Genomic DNA, 19,554 nt, shown 5'->3' with positions numbered 1-19,554 from the left:
GTCTCAGCAGAAGCATGCATAGCCCAGATTTTACACTTGTCCCTTCTGCCCTCATAACTGCATGTCTTAGAAACAAAGAACGATCTTCAGCAAGACCATGAGCATTTCACGGGCAGCCGCTTTGTTTTCCCGCTCAGTCAGGAGAGAAGAGCCTGGCTGGTCCCAGCAGTGTCCCCGCGGCCCCTCTGGAAGGGAAAGCTCGTTGTGAGCCTGGAAGTGGAGCGCAGCATCGTCCCGTTGGGCTCCTGCTCCTGCTTCCTCTCTGGGGCCACGGGTGAAGTGAATCACACAACATGAACACGCACACACGGGAGCGGGATAACACGCGTGGCCGTGCACGGAACGGGCAATTTCAACCCTGCTGGTCCCTTGGAATTCAAACTATTAAACAAAAAATTAAGCCTCGCCAATGTCTTTGCTTTAAAAATCAAAACAATAACAAAAAGACCAGTCAGGTTAATTACACTAGAGCAGAGAGGAATCTCTAAGATGTAAATACGTTTCCATGAACATTAAAAGCAAATTCCTCTCTAAAGTGTTTTTCTTTCACAAGCAAGCAAGAAAATGCATTGGATAAAACAAACTTTGCTTATTTTAGTTTCGACTCAATTACCTGTTAATGGAAAAAATCTGGCACCACTAATAATGAGGCAGGAATGAGATCACTGTTCTGGAGGCCTGGCTTGTCAGGGAAGCTTGCAACAAGAAGTGCATTTATCTGCCTTTCTATAACCCTTTTCAAGCACTCTGTCAGGGAGCCCAAACTGAACAGCCAGTTTAGGAGGAACTTGGAACCCGCTTCAGGCCCCCTCGGCCCTCTGGGAAAAGGAAAATTATTGTTGGCAAGTCTGCCTGGCTCCAGAAGTTGATCCAGTGCCCCCCACTTGCCCATGCAGCAGCAGACAGAGCTAAGAATTTTGTTATAATTAAATAACGGAGTGCTGATTGGTTGCTGGAGGTGGTCTTGAAACTGGTGTTTAAGGCAGTGGAGAACAACGGTTACTATTCATAGAAAAAGCAGAGTCTTAAAATCCATCTGTTTCGTTCCAAATTTAGGCCAAAAAAATGCTCACTCACTGTCTTTAAAAATACCACCTGCTTAGCTATTTTGTATAATGTGCCATTATATAAGTTTGAAGGAGGAGCAGGCAGGGAGGCAGCGGGGGCTGAGAAGGGGTGGGGGGAACAGATTAAAAAGATATAGTTAGATCCAAAAATACCCCAGCAGCATATTCAAAAGGGAACACAAAATAAGGGAGCAAAGGAGACATTTTCTGAGGAAGATTAAAACCAGGGTGTTTGCTAATGCCTGGGAACCAGCTACTACAAATGGGCTTGTTTGCAAGTAAGGTAGCAATCTTTTTTCTCTTTTTTTGGGAAAAAACCCCAAACAAACAAAGACAAAAGTTTCTTGCTACACACACCTAACTCTGTTCCTCGCCATGCTACAGGGCTGTGGAAACACCCCGAGCCTTTCCCACCCTGCAGACCTTTCTGGTGGGGGCCAGGCCAGGGCATCGCAGCCTGCCCGGCCAGAGCCCCTGCCAGCAGGTACCTCCCAAATGGGGCTGTGCGTCTCCTCGGTGAGCTGGTGCAAGCAAATAACTGGAAGGAAGGAGACAGGGAGGTGGTAACACCATGGCGTCTACTCTTCCAGAGCAGCTTTGCTCTGTGAGCAGCAACATTAATGAGGCCTGGTGTCCTGCAGATGTGTCTCCTATCTCCCCATTGTCCTTCCCCTCCCCTCGCTTCCCCGCTGCAATCTTACATAATATTACATATTGCAGCTGCAATATTTCCAGTTTTCTCTATACCCTTAACTCTCTCCCATGTCCCTTGTTCCCTCCAACACCCCAACGCTCTCCGTGTCTCCTACGTAATCTTCTTGGCCTGCCAGCTGGGCAGGAGAGCGCAGATGCTGGTCCAGAAGTAGACGTGTGATAATTAGCCATCTGGACACTGCCAGAGAGAATGGATAACAGCTGAGCTCTCCCTGCCTTTTCTTCAGCAGCGGATCTGGAAAGCCTCTCTTCTCAGTGCCGGCAGAGATTTCCCTGGAACTCAGAGGGACTTTATCATCTCCGAGAGTTTGACTGCCGCTGTCAAATCTGGTTCAAAATGCCAGAGGATTCAAGAATTATCAGGAGAGGGTCAAACAGATGGACAGACAGCATGACTTCATGATCTCCGTTGCCTTAGAGGTCCAGGCTAACACCCCCCCACCCCAAATTAAATGCATTTCCAACATCAGAAAAAGAGCAACCCCTAGAACATGGATGCAAGTCATTAGTGAATATTTTTGATTGATCCCTGAAGGAAATCAGTTCAGGGGCTGGCAGACTCCTGTCCTCAGGGAGTCCTTAAAGTGGGCTGGTGACATTATTGACAATGATGGGCCATTGGGATGCGTTCAGTTGTAGCTCATCTGCCTTAAAAGTCTCAAGATGTTTTCCAAGAACATCTTAAAATGAATGCTACAGTACCTGTCTACCCTTTTTATATGATATAGCAATTGCTACAATCTCTGAGCACGTTTCCATATCCTTAGTTTTAAGGCTCCAAGAGCTTTAGCCTTCCTGTCCAATAAAGACCACTGAAACTCAATATCGGTCCTGTACTGAATTTAGTCTTCAGCTGGAGCATCTCTCCCAAAACAGGATCTAAAATCTTTACCCAGAGTCTTAGGTGGTAAGGCATTCCTATGTGTATGCCAGACAGAGCTGGGCAGCACTGTCACACATGTTCATTTTTATTATTATTATTGTTTGCTTTCATGATTGTTGCAATGGCCCATACAACTATTTTACTGTGGATTCTCTTTACATCTCTTTATGGTCTAATGAAATGAACAGGACTCTAAAGATTGCTCTTTTTTCCTGCCTTTCCCTTCCTTTTTTTCTTTTAAGCAAAGCTTAAAACCATGTGGCACTGCTTTATTGAGTCAGCAATTGCTTAAACTTTTTAAAATTCCATACACTAAGTGAAAAATGAGATTTACAAAACTAATGGAAAATAAACGTCTCCCGAACATGCAACACATTGACTTGCTTCCTTGCCTTATCCCATAAAAACAGATGGAAGCAATAGCTACAGTGAATTACCTACTGTACATAGGGCCCCATGCTGTCCCGTGGCAGCCCCGTAGAAGGACGGAGTGTGCCGGTTTGTCACCGCCCCGCTCTGGAGGTTGCCTTCACTGGCGTGGCTCTGGGGTTCAATGGGGTGATCAGGCCATACCCCTGTAAGCCAGCTGCTCACCCTATTTTACACCTACAGCGTCTGGGAAGGGCTGTCTTTCCACCGTGTTTCCACTGTACCTGGTCCGATGGGGTCCTTGGCTGTGACTCCTGGGCACAAAGGGAGTGTGTATAAATAATAGTAATTTTCTCCCAGGAGCCTTGACCCAGCTTGGGCCCTTCGAGCAAGGGGAATTTGGAGGCAAATCTGAAGGCATAAGCCTGTCAGGGGACACAGCCAATGCACAACCTACAGGAAACCCAAGCGGTTCCTTTCCCAGGAATATGCAATTGTTTTCCACAGCAAACAAGAGTTCCCAGCACGAGTTATCCACCACTCGCGAGCTCTGTTCAACCTATCTTTCCAACACATGCCTCTCTCACCGCACACACAGAAGAAAACCAGTTTGTCCAGGAACAGTGTTTTTGGACTCTGCTTTCCACAGGCTTGCTAATAAAGAAGCGAGCAAAGAACACGCTGTTCTGCTGAATATATGAATCATACCTTGATGGTGTCTCCTTTGAATCATGGCATTCAAAGATCTCCCTAGAGCACTATGTTTTACATTAGAAGAGAGCAGTTACCCCCAGCAGAGATGCAGCACATGTGTCTGGCTGATGGATGGCCATGCTCTAGCAAGAGTCAAAATGTTTAGGAGAAAGAAAAAAAACATTCCCTAGAAACCTTAAATAGCAGGAGAGTAATTTGAGCATCGTGTTCAATTTGCTGGCTACCAACAGCAGCAAGATTTGGCATCTTCCACAAAGGCTTCACAGCAACATCCTCTTCCCTGTCGCAGAGTCCTGTCCCGCCTGCCTGCCCACATGCCTGTTGTGGGTGACGAGGGGACATGTTCCACTCAAGTCAAGGGGAGTCACGTGTTGGAGCACAACAGAAATAGCATCAGGGAGATAAACGGAGCCTGGTAAAAAATTCACCATGACTTAATCCTTCTGATAGGAAACACAAAGCAATACTCACGTATATTGCCCTGTATTAACACGTGTGAAACAAAAAAAGGTTCCTGGCTTGTAAACTAGTCATTTAAAAAAGTGGTAGCAATTTAAAGTACTGTATTTTCTGTTTAAACATTATTTAGTACTTCACCCAGTACCTCCCAGCCCCCCTACAAAGCAAATTCCTTCTGCAGCCAACAGACAACCACTTTGCAGCCAGTTTTGGTTTTATCAGACCCCCCAGCGAGGGACAGCACAGTCTCAGCACCGAGGCTGGGCTTCCTGAAATGGCCCCGTTCCCAGGCCTCTGCAGAAAATCACTTCACCTCTTTCCCCGTATGAGGAAGAATACTTACCCTTCCCACAGAGTCCATCAAGCCCAACTGAAGAGAAGTGCATTACCTGAGCAATACACCGGCATGATGGCAGGGAACAAGCCTGCTCCGAGACCTTCGCATTTGATTGCCCTTGAGTGCCATTGTAGAAATGACTACTGCTGAAATTTTCCAAGACGACTGGGGCTATGGTGACATCCACTTCTGAGAGATTCCTGGAAATTACAAAGCTTAAATCCCTACTTAGTTTACAAAACTCAAACAAATCAACCATTTAATAAAAATTCTTGCGTGTGAGTTCACTCTCACCCTGCAGCCCTGCAGCATCTGCAGGCATTGCTGCATCAGGTGGATGCTGGATGCTCAGTGCTGAGAGCAGGCTGTGCTGCAAGGGCTCACTGCATTAAAAAAAAATAAAAATAAAAATAAAATATTTTTTATATATATATATATATATATATGCAGAAATGGCCTCAAATCCATCCAGGAGATAAAACCTAAGGCCAGCACAAGGACTCTGACTAATTAGAGCTACCTAAGCTCTCCTGTGTGACCTTTATAGTGCATCAGCCCTGTGTTGTGGGATCACCAGGTTGAACAAAAATGTTTTAAAATTAGAGGTATCATCAGCCCCGGTCTCCTGTCCCCCAGTCAGGATCACTTCACACAGAGGGACGACATTACTTTAGCTCACGTGCTATTTGTCTTTTGCTAAACCACGTGCCATTTGCTTTAAAAAAAAAGGATTTTCAACTATTGCAACAAAAGCTTGCTGAGTGCCGAAACGGCTAGTGCAAAATGAATTTAGCAGGCGGCAGCACGGGAACCCAAAGGAAACAGAGGATTTCTCACAACTAGAGCTGGCTGCAAGTCGCCATGATTTTCACAAAATTTTTTTCAAGGAACTTTTCCATTTGGGCTGTAAATCTTTCTGGCCAGAGTAAAATGCAGTCAATGCATAAATGAGTTGACAAGTCATTCTCTGCACATACTAAGTTGCTTTTATTAATCCAGAACTGCATGCTACAGATACTGTACAGCATGAACATTTATTCATTACAAAAAATGGCTTCCAAACCATTAAAAATGAAAATCGGAATAAGAGCATAAAACGGAACAGTAACATCACAACTGTTAGGAAACATTCAAAGTATTCACAAAAAATGTTATAGTTAGCATCTTAATAAACCAGAGAAAAATCTGAGACAGTTTTACAATCGCTTCATGTCAACTACAATGGCACTGAATGAACAGATGAACAATTTTTCAGCTTTATACAGCGTTTTTTGCAACATCAACATGCCTAGTTTTTTTTTTTTAAGTTTGCTACCTACCTGTATGTAGTAAGTGTACATAAAAGTGGCAGTCTGATTTTCCTTTTATGAATAATCTAATATACAGAATTTGGCCCTTAAGGGTTTATACCTCTTCATTTTAAATGCTTTCCGGACAATCTGCTACCAAACACGTCTGTTATAGGTGACATTAAAACTACATACATATCTACCTATGTAACATCACAGCAAAACATGATGAACAAAAAAATTACAGCATTAAAAAAAATAATAAAGTTGTTGGGAGAAAGTTAAAAGTCACTGAGAATTTTGGCACATAAAAATTTTGCACACAGCCTACAGTCCTAATGTCGCAGGGGATTCAGCTGCAGTTCTGAACAGGAGACACTTGGACCTTGCTATTTTTCAAACAGCGTTGCTAAAAATTCCCTTGCTAAATTTTCAAGTCTTTTTGTGTGTAATGGCTTTTAAAGCAATTTTTTTTTCCCCACTATTGATCCTTGAAAAAATGCATCTGCAAATGTCAATTTGGTGGCAACTGTGTTTCATATAGCAAAAAAAAAAAAAAAAAAAAAAAAAAAATCACAAAAGGAAATCAAAAACAAAAATCCCGGAAAAAATATATATATACACATTTATATATAAACTTAAAAACCTTGTACAAATGAGTTGTTATATATAAGATGCTTACACTAAGGGAAAAAAAACCCTTTATACAATGTTTCAAGAAAAAAAAGAAGAAAAAAACATTTAAAAAGGGACAACATACAGATACAACAAGCAATTTCTAAAGCAATAAATACTACTGGTCCAATAGCGTTGTGATACTTTTAATTGTTGAGTAGCGTTCCCTCCCCCAAAAAGAACAACACCATGGAACAAGGTATATTAACACATTTTTTTAACCCTTTGTTTCTGTACATTTAAACAATAACAAGTAACATCACAATAAAGGTTGTTTCACACAAGGAAGGAAAAAAAAAAGAAGTAGTAGCGGCACCGCATTCATTGTGCCCTTAAAGGTTTAAAAACCAGATGTAAAATGATTGGTTCGCAAGCTCGTATTTAATACAAATAATAAAGAACCAATGCCTCCGGCAAGGGCTGCTTCAAAATTGCTTCTTTTTTTTTTTTAAATTTTTAAAATCAGTCTTTAAAACTAAGCTATTGGAACTACATAACAATTATGTATATATATATATTTTTTAAACGCTACAAAGACTTTAAACAGCTGTTGATAAAAATTTTGGCAGAATCATGAGGCTTTTCTCATCTACATATTTAAAAAGGAGAAATTGAAATAAGAATGGGTCAAATATTGACCAATGAACTCGATAAACATCAACTAATGTAGCCACGTGGCACGAATTAAAAACGAAACTGAGAAACGACGACGAACAGCGGACGACGAGGAGGAGGAGAAGGGAAAAAAAAAAAATTAAAGAAAAGGAAAAAAAAAAAACCCAAATCCCAACAGAATTCAATCCCCCCGAAGGAAACCGAAAGGGCTAACGAGGCTAAAGCTATTCTAAGGACTTGGTTACGAGGGAGAGCGGCTGGGGCTGTGTCCCCGCCAGCGAGCTGTGGGAATGCAAGGAGGACGTCGAGGGCTGTGCTAGGGATGCGGCGGCGGCCGGCGGGAGGGCGGCCGGCGGGTGGTCCAGGGCCCCGTTGGGGCAGCTGGCAGCAGGCAGGGCGCCGGGCTTGCTCGCAGCGCTCTCGGTGAGGACGAGCGAGGATGGCGGCGGCATCATGACCAGGTGCGCCAGCGGGTCGGGCTTCAATGAGAGCGAGAGGGGTTGCGTTTGTTCAGTCTGTGGTTTCGAGTCTCTGGAGGGGGAGGCGAGCATGGCGGGGGAGGACGGAGGAGAGTCTAGTAAGCTTCCATCTGAAGAGGGTGGGCTGACGCAGCTGCCTTCACCTTGTATGTAGCGAACGCACTTTTTTTTTCTCCTAGAAACAGGGAGAGAGTTATCTGTGAATAAAGGGCAGAGACGCTGATGGAGACAGTTATCTAAAGCAAAGAGCCGTCAATTAGCTACTCTGGGCTCTGCACGGGCGGCACCCCGGCCCCACGCGCCGTCCTGGGGGTCTGGCGGGGTGTCCTCGGCACCGAGCCCGCTCGGGAACCTCCCTTCGGCTAACAGATTTGGAAAGGATTCACCAATTGTCTCTTCGTCCCCCTCCTCTTCAGGCCGCCTCCTTTCCTTAGTTATTTTAATAATCGGAAAATCAGATAAGTCGTTTTTGGAGCCCACTGTGCTAATCTACAAACTCAGCTTTCCTCCGGGGGGTGGGGGTGGGGAGTAATCCTTCTCAAATAAAAGCTCTGGACAGTTGATGGTATCTCAAGATGTCCCATAACGCTGTCCAACTCAACGGGGCCATCTCTAAACCTGCGTCACCTGTCGTGTCTTATGATGCACTGCCCTTGGGAGGCAAGGACGGCTGCAAACTACTGCTCATTGCTTTCTCCTCTGTTAAGAACCACACCAACTCCAGAAACATCAGAGTCAGACAGGAGGGATATATAATAGAGAGAACGAGAGAGAGGGGAAATAAAAACAAAACGAACAAACAAAGCAGACAGAAGAAAAAACAGGAAAAGAACAGGATAAACAGAGTATGATCCAAAATAACAAGAATAACTGGTTGTATGGCCTGCAGGTTGTGGCTTCAAATCGACTCAGTTTTACTTTTTGTTTTAAGGGAGAGTGGTAGATTTGGGAAGCTGCTCGTCTGCGTTTTGGGGAATTTTCCTCTGAGAGGCCATCCATGTTAACTCCAGAGTGGGATCCAATTTCAGTAGGTGAAGAGCACGATGACAGGTACAAAAGCGAGGAGCAACAGGGAGCTTATTTCACACCAGGGAATATGAGAGTCTTGCAAGAGCCGCTCATCTTCAAATAAATGAGTAAGTGACCCGACAGAGATCTTTTCTCCTCCCTCTGTCCACTTAATAATGTAAAGGAGCAATGAAAACAGATGACAATTTCACACCATCTCTCTTGCCAAGTATATGCAAGACAATTCTAGCAGCAGGACAGAAATAATGAGGCAAACAACCACAGCATCTGGCAGAACGACGTTCAGTGGCCACCTTGACCCTAATAATGATGGCTCTCCAGCCCTCCTATTCACAAGCACACTTCCCATGGGAAGTGCTGAACCGCTGTTACACAGCCCGAGATGCATGACGAAGTCTGTCCAGAGCAGCTCTGCCACAAAAACTTTGGACACTCAGCTAAGCTGCACAAAGCCACCAACGTGAAGGAGTAGGCCGCTCTCCCCCTCCAGTGGATACCTTGCCCTAGCTCAGCAACTTCATCAGAGGAAGCGCCTGAGCGCGGCACAGCAGCGGAAATGTCGCTGGGTGACATTCTCCACTCGCGTAGGTGCCCCAGCTCCACTGCTGGTCGTCCATGTTCTCCCCCATGTATGGCAACTGCGTTTGACTTGGGTTAAACCAAGGTCTGCTGTCCAGGCAATGGGGCTAGATGTTTCTCGACTGCAAGGGAGATCTAACCAGCTTGATCCTGGAGTTAAAAAATATCATCTCCCATAGCCAGGAAGGGAGCAGCAACCCTGGCACCCCATCTTTCCACCAGCTTCAGTGAGGGACCAGTGCAGTGATATCCCTTCCTCCAGAGACTCAGGCTCTGCTCTCAGGTTCTGCTCCACATTCCACATGGCAAATTAAGGGGTTAGGGCTATTAGAGTTTTAACCACGTTAGCCTGCAGATCAATACATGCTATAAACTAAAGACAACCATGCAACTTAAATGTTAAAAAGAAAGAAAGGAAGAAAGATAGAAGACAGCAAGTGAAGGCTGTAAACCATGCTTTATTAGAGCAACGTTAAAAGACAGAAAAAAATTAATTTGGTGGGCTCAAAACAGAATCTGTTAATTCTTCTACCATCAACAAACAACACGGGAAGCCTCTGGCTCTTGGCTAAGGACAGTTCTGCTGCTCCTTCTCCCCTCCCCTCTCCTCTGTCTCACCACTTCCTAGCTTCAGCTGTGCAACGCTACCAGGGCCACAGTTCACGTTTGGACCTTCTGTACAGCTCCAGTGGCAAAGCAGAACAGTGATGCTTCACAAAGCTCACTGATAATACCTGTGTGGAAAGGTGGGTTTTCACAATTTGAAGACTGCAGGGCTCCCCCCCATCCCCAAATTTAAATAATTTGCAAGCAGAGACCCAAGATCTGCCTGCCTCATTGATGGTGGTCCAGAAGTCATTCAACTGGATTGCTCTGAACCTACAAGGCAGTTAATTAATTACTTCACTGGAGGCAGTTTGAATCTAGTGTGCCAAAAATTCAAAATTATTTTTTTAAATACTATTTAAGTTCTGTGGCCTGAAAGGAAGAGTTCCCATGGCAAAGCAGACTTAAACCATGTCTACCCAACTTTCTGACTCTGCAGAGTTAACAACCTTTTTAACCCACTGGTTGTTACCTGAAGGGTAAGTTAAACCCACTGGTCTGCTACCTGAAGTAATTCTCCTTTGACTAGGATTAAGGGAGCAGATTGCTTCCTCTGCTTCTGTTGTATATTAAACTCTTTAACAGCATGGCCACTTTTAGGCTGAAAACTCATTTACTTAAATCACGATGATTCAAGGGGGGGACACATTTCTCCAGCCTGTGCCATTCCCGCCATGTGTTATCTGTGGTCATGTATGTGTCAGGGTTAGGTGGGACAGAACGCATAGATGCTAAAACCCCAAACCCTGCAAGCCAAATTTTACCAGAAGTGAACAACACCAGGCAACTCTAGTGAAGGGGAATAAGTAAACATCCAAGGAACTCTTTGTGCCTCAGTTCTGCTCTCCTAAAAGTAGGAACAAAAATACTACATATCTCCCCTCAGAAGCACTAGTGAGGATTATTCACTTGTGTGTCACTCTGAAAGCATCAACCGCTACATCAGTCTGGCAAACACCAACGGACCTGACCAGGCTCATGCTGCCCTTGAAACTAGCCCCAGGACAGCATCAGGAAACCTGTAATGCTGCAATTGCCATGAGTGAAAGCCATAGAGGATGACAAAGGTTTATTCAGTTGCTGTGAGCAAAGATGTCTCAGTTTCTACTGTAGTAGCAAACTGCACATCTTTAGCACCTACCTAAGATGCGCTACAAAATGCTACCATGCTAGCAAATGCAATGTTATAATGGTTAGGACCAGAACTAGGAGAGAAATGCTCTAATACCTAGTGATAAAATGCCTCCATGCCTTTGAAAAACAAAATCAAATAAAACAAAAAGAAAAGCAGCTGACTCTATATAAGTAAGTCTAAAGCTATCAGCTACACCACTGAAGTCATCTCTGATGTGCTGCAAAGATTCCTGACCAAAATCTGGCATAAGTTAAGAGAGGGTTTATGCTTCACATGTAACCTAAGCACTGTACAGACCAAATGAAAAGTCCCCTTACTGATAAAATGTAGTTTTAAAAGTATGCTGTTTACTTAAGCAGCTAAGGAAAGATAAAGCAACACAAACATGATGTGCCCCCCATTCTGATACTTGGCATACAGAGCCTGATGTGCTTCAAATACTGTATCTCTAGACTACACAAATATCTGCTGATAGCGTGTAGTGAACTAACCACAGAATAAAGCCTAATTAAACACAGAATTCGAGTCTTCCGCTAGCATGAGACTGGAGCCTCGTCACACAGTGAAGTGACTACCCAGCTCTTGTGGACTGAACTCTTCTCCCTTTAAGCTTTAAGCAACTGCTGCTTTCAAAGCTTGTTCAACATACGTACTGGTACTGGTATTTAAGACCCCAACACCCGGTACTAGCATGCCTTGAATGGGACAATATGCAATCTGTTGAAGACATTTCTGGTGCCTCAGCTGGTATTTTGACATACACCACCACCCTCGATCCGTGTTTTCCTCGACACTAAGCACAAACAAGACTGCGTGCATACACAAAATACGATGGACGTCTGATCTACATTCTAAATGAGATGGAGCACATGGGACTGGCATGAGTAAGAGGGAAAAATGTGGGAGAGGAATCACTACACACAGAGTGTGGTTTGGGTTGAAATACCTACCATCATAATATTCCAAATTCAAAGACTGCTTGTATCAGAACAAAGAAACAACAAATTTAACCAAATGCGATTATATAAGGAAAAAGGAATGAGAAAAGAACTACTCGGTATCCCTCCACCAAGAAAGAAGTACGTACTGAGTTATACATGGAATTAAACTCCAGTAGAACATGGGCTGTCGAAATTTGGGCTCTCTGATGTCTTTCATCTCCTTTTAATGCTGGAAACTGTCCTACTAAAGTTGTAATTAGTTTTGTCTAGAGCTCAGGCGTTTACAGCTCACTTGTTGCGATAAAATTTAGGAAAAAATGTATTTTCGGAATCAGAAAAAAAAAAGACATCAGATCATTTAAAAAACCTGATATCTACATAAGCCTTACTGAGGCGTAGAAGCCTACAGGTAGCTATTTAATTTTGCAGATAACACCAAAAAAAAAGAGTACAATATAAGCTGTAAACACTGGCTTTTACATCTCTAATCATGAGAAAAACACTAGTGTTGCAGATCCCAGAACCTTTTTAAAAAGCCTTTGGAGGCAGCGGACATAGACCCAAATGAAAGACAAAATATAGATGTCCAGCTAAACATTCATTTTGCTGACAATCTGGAAAAAATAATGAAAAAGCCAAAAAAATGCCAGCTTTAAGGACTTGAAGTTTTCTTGTTCCCAGTTCTACCACCAGGGAGAGGTTATTGGTAAAGAAAGAGAGAAAATGGCATTAAATTAGCAAGAAATTCCAAAGATCAAAGATTATTAGCAATTGATGCTGTGGGAGAGAGAAAGGTGGGGAGTGGGGAAAAAAGATTAAAAAAATAAAATCACACAAATGCACTAAGAGGACAGATTGCTTTTATTTCCCCAAAGGCCTAATGGGTAGTATTATACCTGCATGGTTTGCACCATAAACTCTGTCGGTCAAGCCCGAACAATGCCCGACACTTCTTTGGAGTATTTGCATCTGTTAGCATAAGGTAAACACAAAAAATACAACACAATGGTGGATAGAGCTCATTTGGACTGTGTCATCTTAGCTACAGCTACGTTTAGCTTTCAATCACCTTAGTTTTATTTGGTAATCTCCCCTCGTACCAAGGGCAGGAAAGAAAACAGGACTTTCACAATGAGCCAAAAGAAAACAAAAATATCTCCGACACGGCTGTGCATCTGTCCGGTGTCGGTACCGCGCTCAATGCCGTGTTATCAAGGGCTTTGGGAGCAACTTTCCTTGGGTGGAGGCTTGGAGGGCAGGAGCGTGGTTGAGCCACGGATCAGATGGGCTTAAGGCTGATGCTGTTTTACAGTGGGTTTTTGGCTAGCAGCAGCAAAGAGGAAGGCAAAAAAAAGACCAACAACGAAAAAAAAAAGCAAAACCCTTTCAGAGAGATGATAACTCATGGCAGTGTCCCACTCCCTTGTGTCTTCTAGATCACAACACAGAGCTACAAAGCAACAAGGCAGGAAAAAAAAGGGGAAAGTACCAAATAAACCAGCTGCAAATCAGCCATAGCGAGTCTGGGAAAACTATACACACCTGCAGGGGCCGCACCAGTTATTCTGTTGATCAAGGCCAAAGCGCGCTCGGCATTTCTTAGGAGCGCTCAGGTCTGAATGAGTTCAAGAAAAGCGAGCAGAAAAGGGAGAGAGGAAAAAAAGAAAAGGGGAGAGGGGGGGAGAGAGAGAGAGAGAGGAAGAGAGAAAAGGGGAGAAAAAAGAGAAAGATAAAAATAAGGAAAAAATAAAAATAAAAAAGGGAATAAAAATCAGTGTCCTCGTTATTAATTGCAAAATATTGACTTTTGATTAAAAAGTTTAAAAAAGTGATAATCACATTTTTATTCAACTCTTGAGATTAGCTGTTGCAATTAAAGCTGCAGTATCCCTTTATAAAGGACTGTTTCTTTCCCTTTTAAAAGAGCAGATAGAGGAAAGTCATTGTGGCTGGTCTAGCAGGATGTTTCAGGCAAGATTTATTTGGGCTGGGTTTTTTTATTCTCTTTTTTGAGAGGGGGAAAAAAAGGAAGAAAAGAAGCTGAGTATGGAAGTTAGATCCTGAACATGCTTTTTTCTTCAACTCAGATACAAAATAAAAATAAGAGGAAAAAAAAAAAAAAGGAAATAATATCTCCTGGGATAATGCAGCTTTTGGAATAACATTCAATTTATTTGGTTTTATTAATTTGTATTTAAAAGAATGGATAAGAATAAGCAGATTGCGGAATGAGTATGTTAGTATCAGCCAGAAAATAAAACGTAAAGCATGGCAAGGTGCTGAGTTAGTATAGCTAGTGAATTGCGATGAATAGGCTTGAGCAGAAAGGAAAAAAAAAAAAAAATCCAAAACTAAAATAATAATAAAAAATGCATATGCATGCTAATGTGAGAAGACTTAGTGGGAGCCATGAAAAATGCCATTAGATTAAGGAGGTTCATTACTGACTTGCTTCCATTCTTTATCAGTCTCTTTAAAGAAATACTGCATATTCAATTTGCACAGTTAGTACAACTCTTGCGTTATTTTTACTGTATTACTGTTTTAATAGCAATTGTTACAAAAACAAAAAACAAAAAATACTATCAAACATATAATAGATATAAAGATATATAGATAATAAATACTATCAAAACGTGTGGATGGTATTTTTTTCTTAATGTCATAAGTGTTTAATGTTAAAATCTATAATGGCAGGAAAAAAAATTAAAAAGCAGTTTATAAACTATTTTAAATGACTCAAAATGACGTTAGCACCTGTAATCGGAGGAAGTGAAAGGCAAGGATTTAGGAAACATTCGCTGTGTTCTGAAAAAAAAGAACAAATTATACAAAGGCTTCAAAAAAACTAAGTCAGGGCTTCTTCAAAATTGACTATGAGATTGCCTATGCAGTATTTCTAATTTCCTATATAGAATGGCAAACCTCCTTAATTTAAAATGGGTGCGATTTACCACTGTAAGGCATGCATCAGAACATACAAGTACAGCCCAAATTAATACCAAACACATACATACATACGTACACGCACACACATACGCGCAAAATAAGCAGACAACTTTATAAACAATGGCATAGGCATTACAACTACGGCTCTGCAGTTAAAGGCTTTGAAATTATTATGTACAAATTCAGCTAACGTCACAAGAGGCTCTTACATGCAATGGCTTGGTTACTAGTTTTAGAAGGGCAATAATGGGTAAATAATTAGAGTGCATTAAAAAAAAAAGGCTGCCTAGTATAGGGACCGGTTCCCCGTGAGGCCAGGAGACTCGTACCCACCTCCCCCGTACCTAGGAGCGTCACACCAGGATTGCCACACTTCCACTAAGCAAGAGATTTAGACTTATTTTTACTTACCGTTGGTCTCTCCTGGCTGCTTATCCCTTTTCCTCTTCTTCTTCTTTCCCTGCAGAAAACATACGCAAATGAGAAGGATTAAAAAACCCCAAAACATGCCTCCTTGCAAGACAGCATCGAGTGATGGGGCTGCGGCCAGTGCGGGAAGCTCCCTGGTGTGGACACTGAAGCGTGGTGACGGCTCGCTCCCAGCGCAGGGAGGCTTGGGGGGCCCCGAGGAGATGCTTGCACCCCAGGGATGGCTCTGCCTGCCCGCCCCGTGCCTTTTCGGACAGCCTTGCTGCAGCCCCCCACAACGCTAACACCCACCAAAGGCATAAGCAGCTGGGGAGGGGGCAGAACGACTTGCAAGATGCTTCTTTTGAGATAAGATTATAATCACGACAGAAACACTGACACTGGTATGCTCCTGTTTTAAAAAAATCATTCCTGGTCATGTTTCTGTGGGGTGGGGAGGGGGAGAAGGGGCAAAAGAGGAGATTCAAGGTGGGAGAGTCCATGAGTGAGGTCAGATTGAGCCCCTGGCTTTCCTCAGCACCCAAAACTGACCATTAAAGCAATGACGAAGCCACAGTAATGAGCAAAAGCAAACTTGCAGGTTTATAAGTGCACTGACAACTTAGGAAGCAAAGCTAGGAAGAGAAAAAAATCCAGATATAACTAAGACCCTTCCCCCATTTTGCTCTATCACAAGAAAAAATCACCAGTAATGTTTTGCTAAACTGTGTCGCTTTCCCAAATACTGTCCCACAAGGTGATGCAATTTGTTACGGTTTCTGACTGGAGGGAGAAAGGCCCTTTCTCCACCTCCTTCCAGCAGTGTGGAAGAGGACATGACCAGGAACCTGACTTCTGTGGAAACCCAACGATCGTTTTCCAAGAGAACAGTTATAAAGTAATAAGCATGGCTCAAAACAGAAAAGCGATTTTCTAAGAAAACTTTCCTAACACTGAGCTACAGGGTTTGCAGAGCAGCACAAAAAGGCCAGTGCAAGGGGACAGAGTAATTTCATTTTCACAGCTCCCCAGATGCTAAAAGCAATGACTTTCGGGCCAGCAATGTCAACTGTGAACAGCACAGAGATCCTTGCTTTTGAAGATGTGGTACTAAGAGAAGTTGGTGAAAAGACACCAGGCCAGCAGTCCCTTGTGGTCAAAAGGGAACAAACGTGTCTTGGAAGAAGGAATCTTCTAGCACTTTTGAAGGGCTGGACATATCTGTGGGGAAGCCAAAAGGTTCTCCCACATGGTGGACATCTTTCTCAGTAGTCTGGTCTGGCTCCCAGCTAAATGGTTAAGATTGGGCTTCAGCTTTGGGACATCCACTATAACATTTGGGACGCTCACTATGATACGTTCCCTGGAATGTATTGGTAAAAAATTCCCCCAACATGAATGCTGGATTTTGATTTGTTGTTGTCATATTTTTCCACCCCAAAAGCTGGCTTTCTGGCACGGGGCTTTTGTACTCATTCCCCCTTGCTTGCTCGGGGTTGTAAACTGCCACCCTGCTGTCCAGGCTGCGACAAGCAGAGTCTTGTTCACGAGAGCTTTCTGGTGATGGAAAAAGCTGTGTGCACCGTTAGTTTTAAAGGATTTTTAAACGACATGCACATAATCCTGTGGCCTGGATGCTACTGAGAAATCATCTCCGACACCTCTGAGGTCATTTTGGGGGACATGGAAAGTTGTTGCTCTGAGTCAATTGCTACAGCAGCCATCAGTCTAACATGGCGGGCAAACACGACAGACAAGCATTGCTCCTAAAGCTCCCTGAGAATAGAATATGGAAAAACGTGGTATCTTGAAGTCCACATATCACATAAAGATACAAGGGGCTCAGACTGCTCCATCTACATTGATCTAGATTGACAGTAACTCTGTGAAAGTCGGTGAATTTTTTCCAGGTTTACAACAGCATAACCAAAACCAGACAATTGCCTCAGGACCATAAGCCTGATATTTATTTAATCTCAAGGAGGCCACTTGCATAATTAACAGACTGCATCTTGTGGCAAATTTGCTTAATTTTTGCAGTACATTTGGGAATTCAAGGGCCATTCCAATTTGAGACCTTATAACTTCTTCACACAAGGGCCAGTCAGAACAGAGGTCAGGACTCATCTGCCCTTTACAAACTCTTCAAGCCAAGTATTATAAACTGTAAAGCCAGGTATTATAAACAGTACTATAAACCCTTTAGGGAGCAATCTGTTAAAAATGGCTGATATACAGGAATGTCGGCCAGGGACCAGGAATTTCTGCTTCCTTTTCAACACAACCTTTGAAAAGTGTTCCTAACAAAGACCTGACAGAGGTCCTACTAACTTCTTTTACACCCTTTTCAAAGGAAATAGGGAGAAGAATCTCCTGGCTTCCTTGTTCAATTTCTGTGCTACAAGAAGATATTTGATTACGTCGCTAAATTAATACATGGACTTAAGAAAAGAATTACAGCAGCCATTTTTCAAGTGCTCTGCAGAAGACACCGTTTTGCCTTTGCCTCCGATTGTCCTCCTAAGACTTGAGCAGATGGTCTGTAACATTTTCCATCACCATACTATACAAATTCTTAGGCTGCAAGTAAATACTTGTTGATGTAAATACTTACTAACCATTTTAGCAGCTTCCTCTACAGCGCCAAACCAACATGGGTTTTGACAGGACTGCAGAGTTCTCTGGTACTAATTTTCTAGACAAGTGGCAGGCGAGGTGACTAGACCCTTACATACTTCTGAGTCCAGCACTCAGCGCTGCTTACCATCTTATATTAGATCTCAGGAAGAGCAAATGTGCGTTGTGACACCAGCAAGCCACAAGGGATTCCCTGAATCCTCTTATTTCAGAGCAGGCTGAAAGCTGCGTTTCTTGAATGTACTGCTCCCATTTCTGAAGACCTGGGCTACAGGTGGCCTCTTCCTCGTGCCCAATGTGAGATGCCTAATAATTTAACCATTTCAAGTGGCCCAAACGTGCTCCCCTTCTAGATGTGTGAAAGTCTCGAGACCCCATGAAATGCCGAGGGAGGAGGGGAACTCGGAGAGCTCTGAACAGACCGGGAGAGCAGAAATAAATAAATCCTGCAGATGATGCAATCGTGTGATGCAAAGGTACCGCGCTCTCCTCAGGCAGGAAGGTTCCCCCTGAAGGTCACTTGGGGGTACAGCATCAAGCCGCTGGGAAAGCGCCGGCTTTCTCATCCTGTCCTTTTTAGCTTGAGAAGAAAGGGCTTCTCAGTGCTCACACGGTGAGGACAAAAGTAAAAGGTCCTAAACACTGAAGGCTTTGTACATGCCCATCTGTCGGTGGCACAGTCACTGCGCAGAATGAGCATTCCCGAAACCTCAGTCGAGCCTATACTCCCTTTTGAACACCCAAGACGATGATAATGCACAGTGCAGTGCCAAGGAACTACCTCAAGCCTATGGTGTGACAGTCTTAGGCCAGACTATGCAGAAAAGAAAGGGAAAATGTGTTTAAGCAGGAGCACTGCCTCATCGAGCTTAACGAGGTCTCCTCTGAGGAGCATGCACAGCTACACCTGCAATGGCAAACAAAGGAGGGAGCGAGGCAGAGCCCAACGGAAAGAAAATATGATCAAGAAAGAACAGAAGGATTTGAAAAAACGTCCTTAAGTACATATTGCTAAATAAGTGAGCATGTGTATTCTCCACTGCTGAAACGGTGGAAGAGTGTAGAGAGCTGCTGCTGCTCTAGGCCTCACTGGAGACTCTGAATTGACTTCCCATCCGTACACATAAAAGCGCAGATTCTCATATAGGTAAACATTGCCATATACAAAGGACACAGTTTACGTGATTTACGGCAAACTAGGATATTTACGGTAAAATAGGCAGTGATGATGACGATGATGGAAGAGACAGACTTCAATAAAAACAAAATGTGTAACACTGTACATAACTGACATCAATCTTACAGCTGCTGGTCCCCAAACCTGCAGGGAAGTCTGCCTGGAAGGTAGGGAGCACCATTCATTCCAGAGTTAGAGACCTTGACAGTTTAGGTGATTTTTATTTAAATTTTTTTAAAAATAATCAAGATGCTGCTATAATCCTATTAAAGAGGGTTTAGAGCTCCCACCAATCCACAAATCTGTCAAGAATTTATGGGTTTAGGCTTGCAAACACTTACTACCAGATACACTGCTTACCCTTCATGGAGGAAGGGGTTACATACTACTAGTAAGTGGTTACAACGCTGGCCTTATGTTTTTAACAGACAGAAAATTCTACCACTTTAGCTACAAAACAGGCTTTCTGAAAGGCAGAGGGGGGAATCAATC

The 19,554-nt window shown here is 43.2% G+C and overlaps 1 protein-coding gene across 13 annotated transcripts in view; it reads right to left on the bottom strand.

Annotated features, from left to right (window-relative positions):
* Positions 1-5,519: 5,519 nt before the first annotated feature.
* TCF7L2 (transcription factor 7 like 2) overlaps positions 5,520-19,554 on the bottom strand; it is a 181,988-nt gene continuing 167,953 nt past the window's right edge. For 4 of the 13 annotated variants that reach the window (XM_072870407.1, XM_072870409.1, XM_072870408.1 and 1 more), the window contains exons 11-14: positions 15,252-15,300; positions 14,649-14,699; positions 13,434-13,506; positions 5,520-7,776 (exon numbers count right to left, since the gene is read on the bottom strand). In XM_072870407.1, the coding sequence (XP_072726508.1) occupies positions 7,347-7,776; positions 13,434-13,506; positions 14,649-14,699; positions 15,252-15,300 (603 nt within the window). In that variant the 3' untranslated portion in view covers positions 5,520-7,346. Of the gene's footprint in view, positions 7,777-12,345; positions 12,861-13,433; positions 13,507-14,648; positions 14,700-15,251; positions 15,301-19,554 lie in introns of those variants that run through there. The other 9 variants (XM_072870414.1, XM_072870415.1, XM_072870417.1 and 6 more) reach the window with 4 other exon arrangements.

This window comes from Ciconia boyciana, chromosome 8, assembly GCF_034638445.1.
Source record: "Ciconia boyciana chromosome 8, ASM3463844v1, whole genome shotgun sequence".
Classification (NCBI taxonomy): Eukaryota; Metazoa; Chordata; class Aves; order Ciconiiformes; family Ciconiidae; genus Ciconia; species Ciconia boyciana.
The sequence above is the reverse complement of the archived record's forward strand: the minus strand, read 5'-3'. Positions and strand labels throughout refer to the sequence as shown.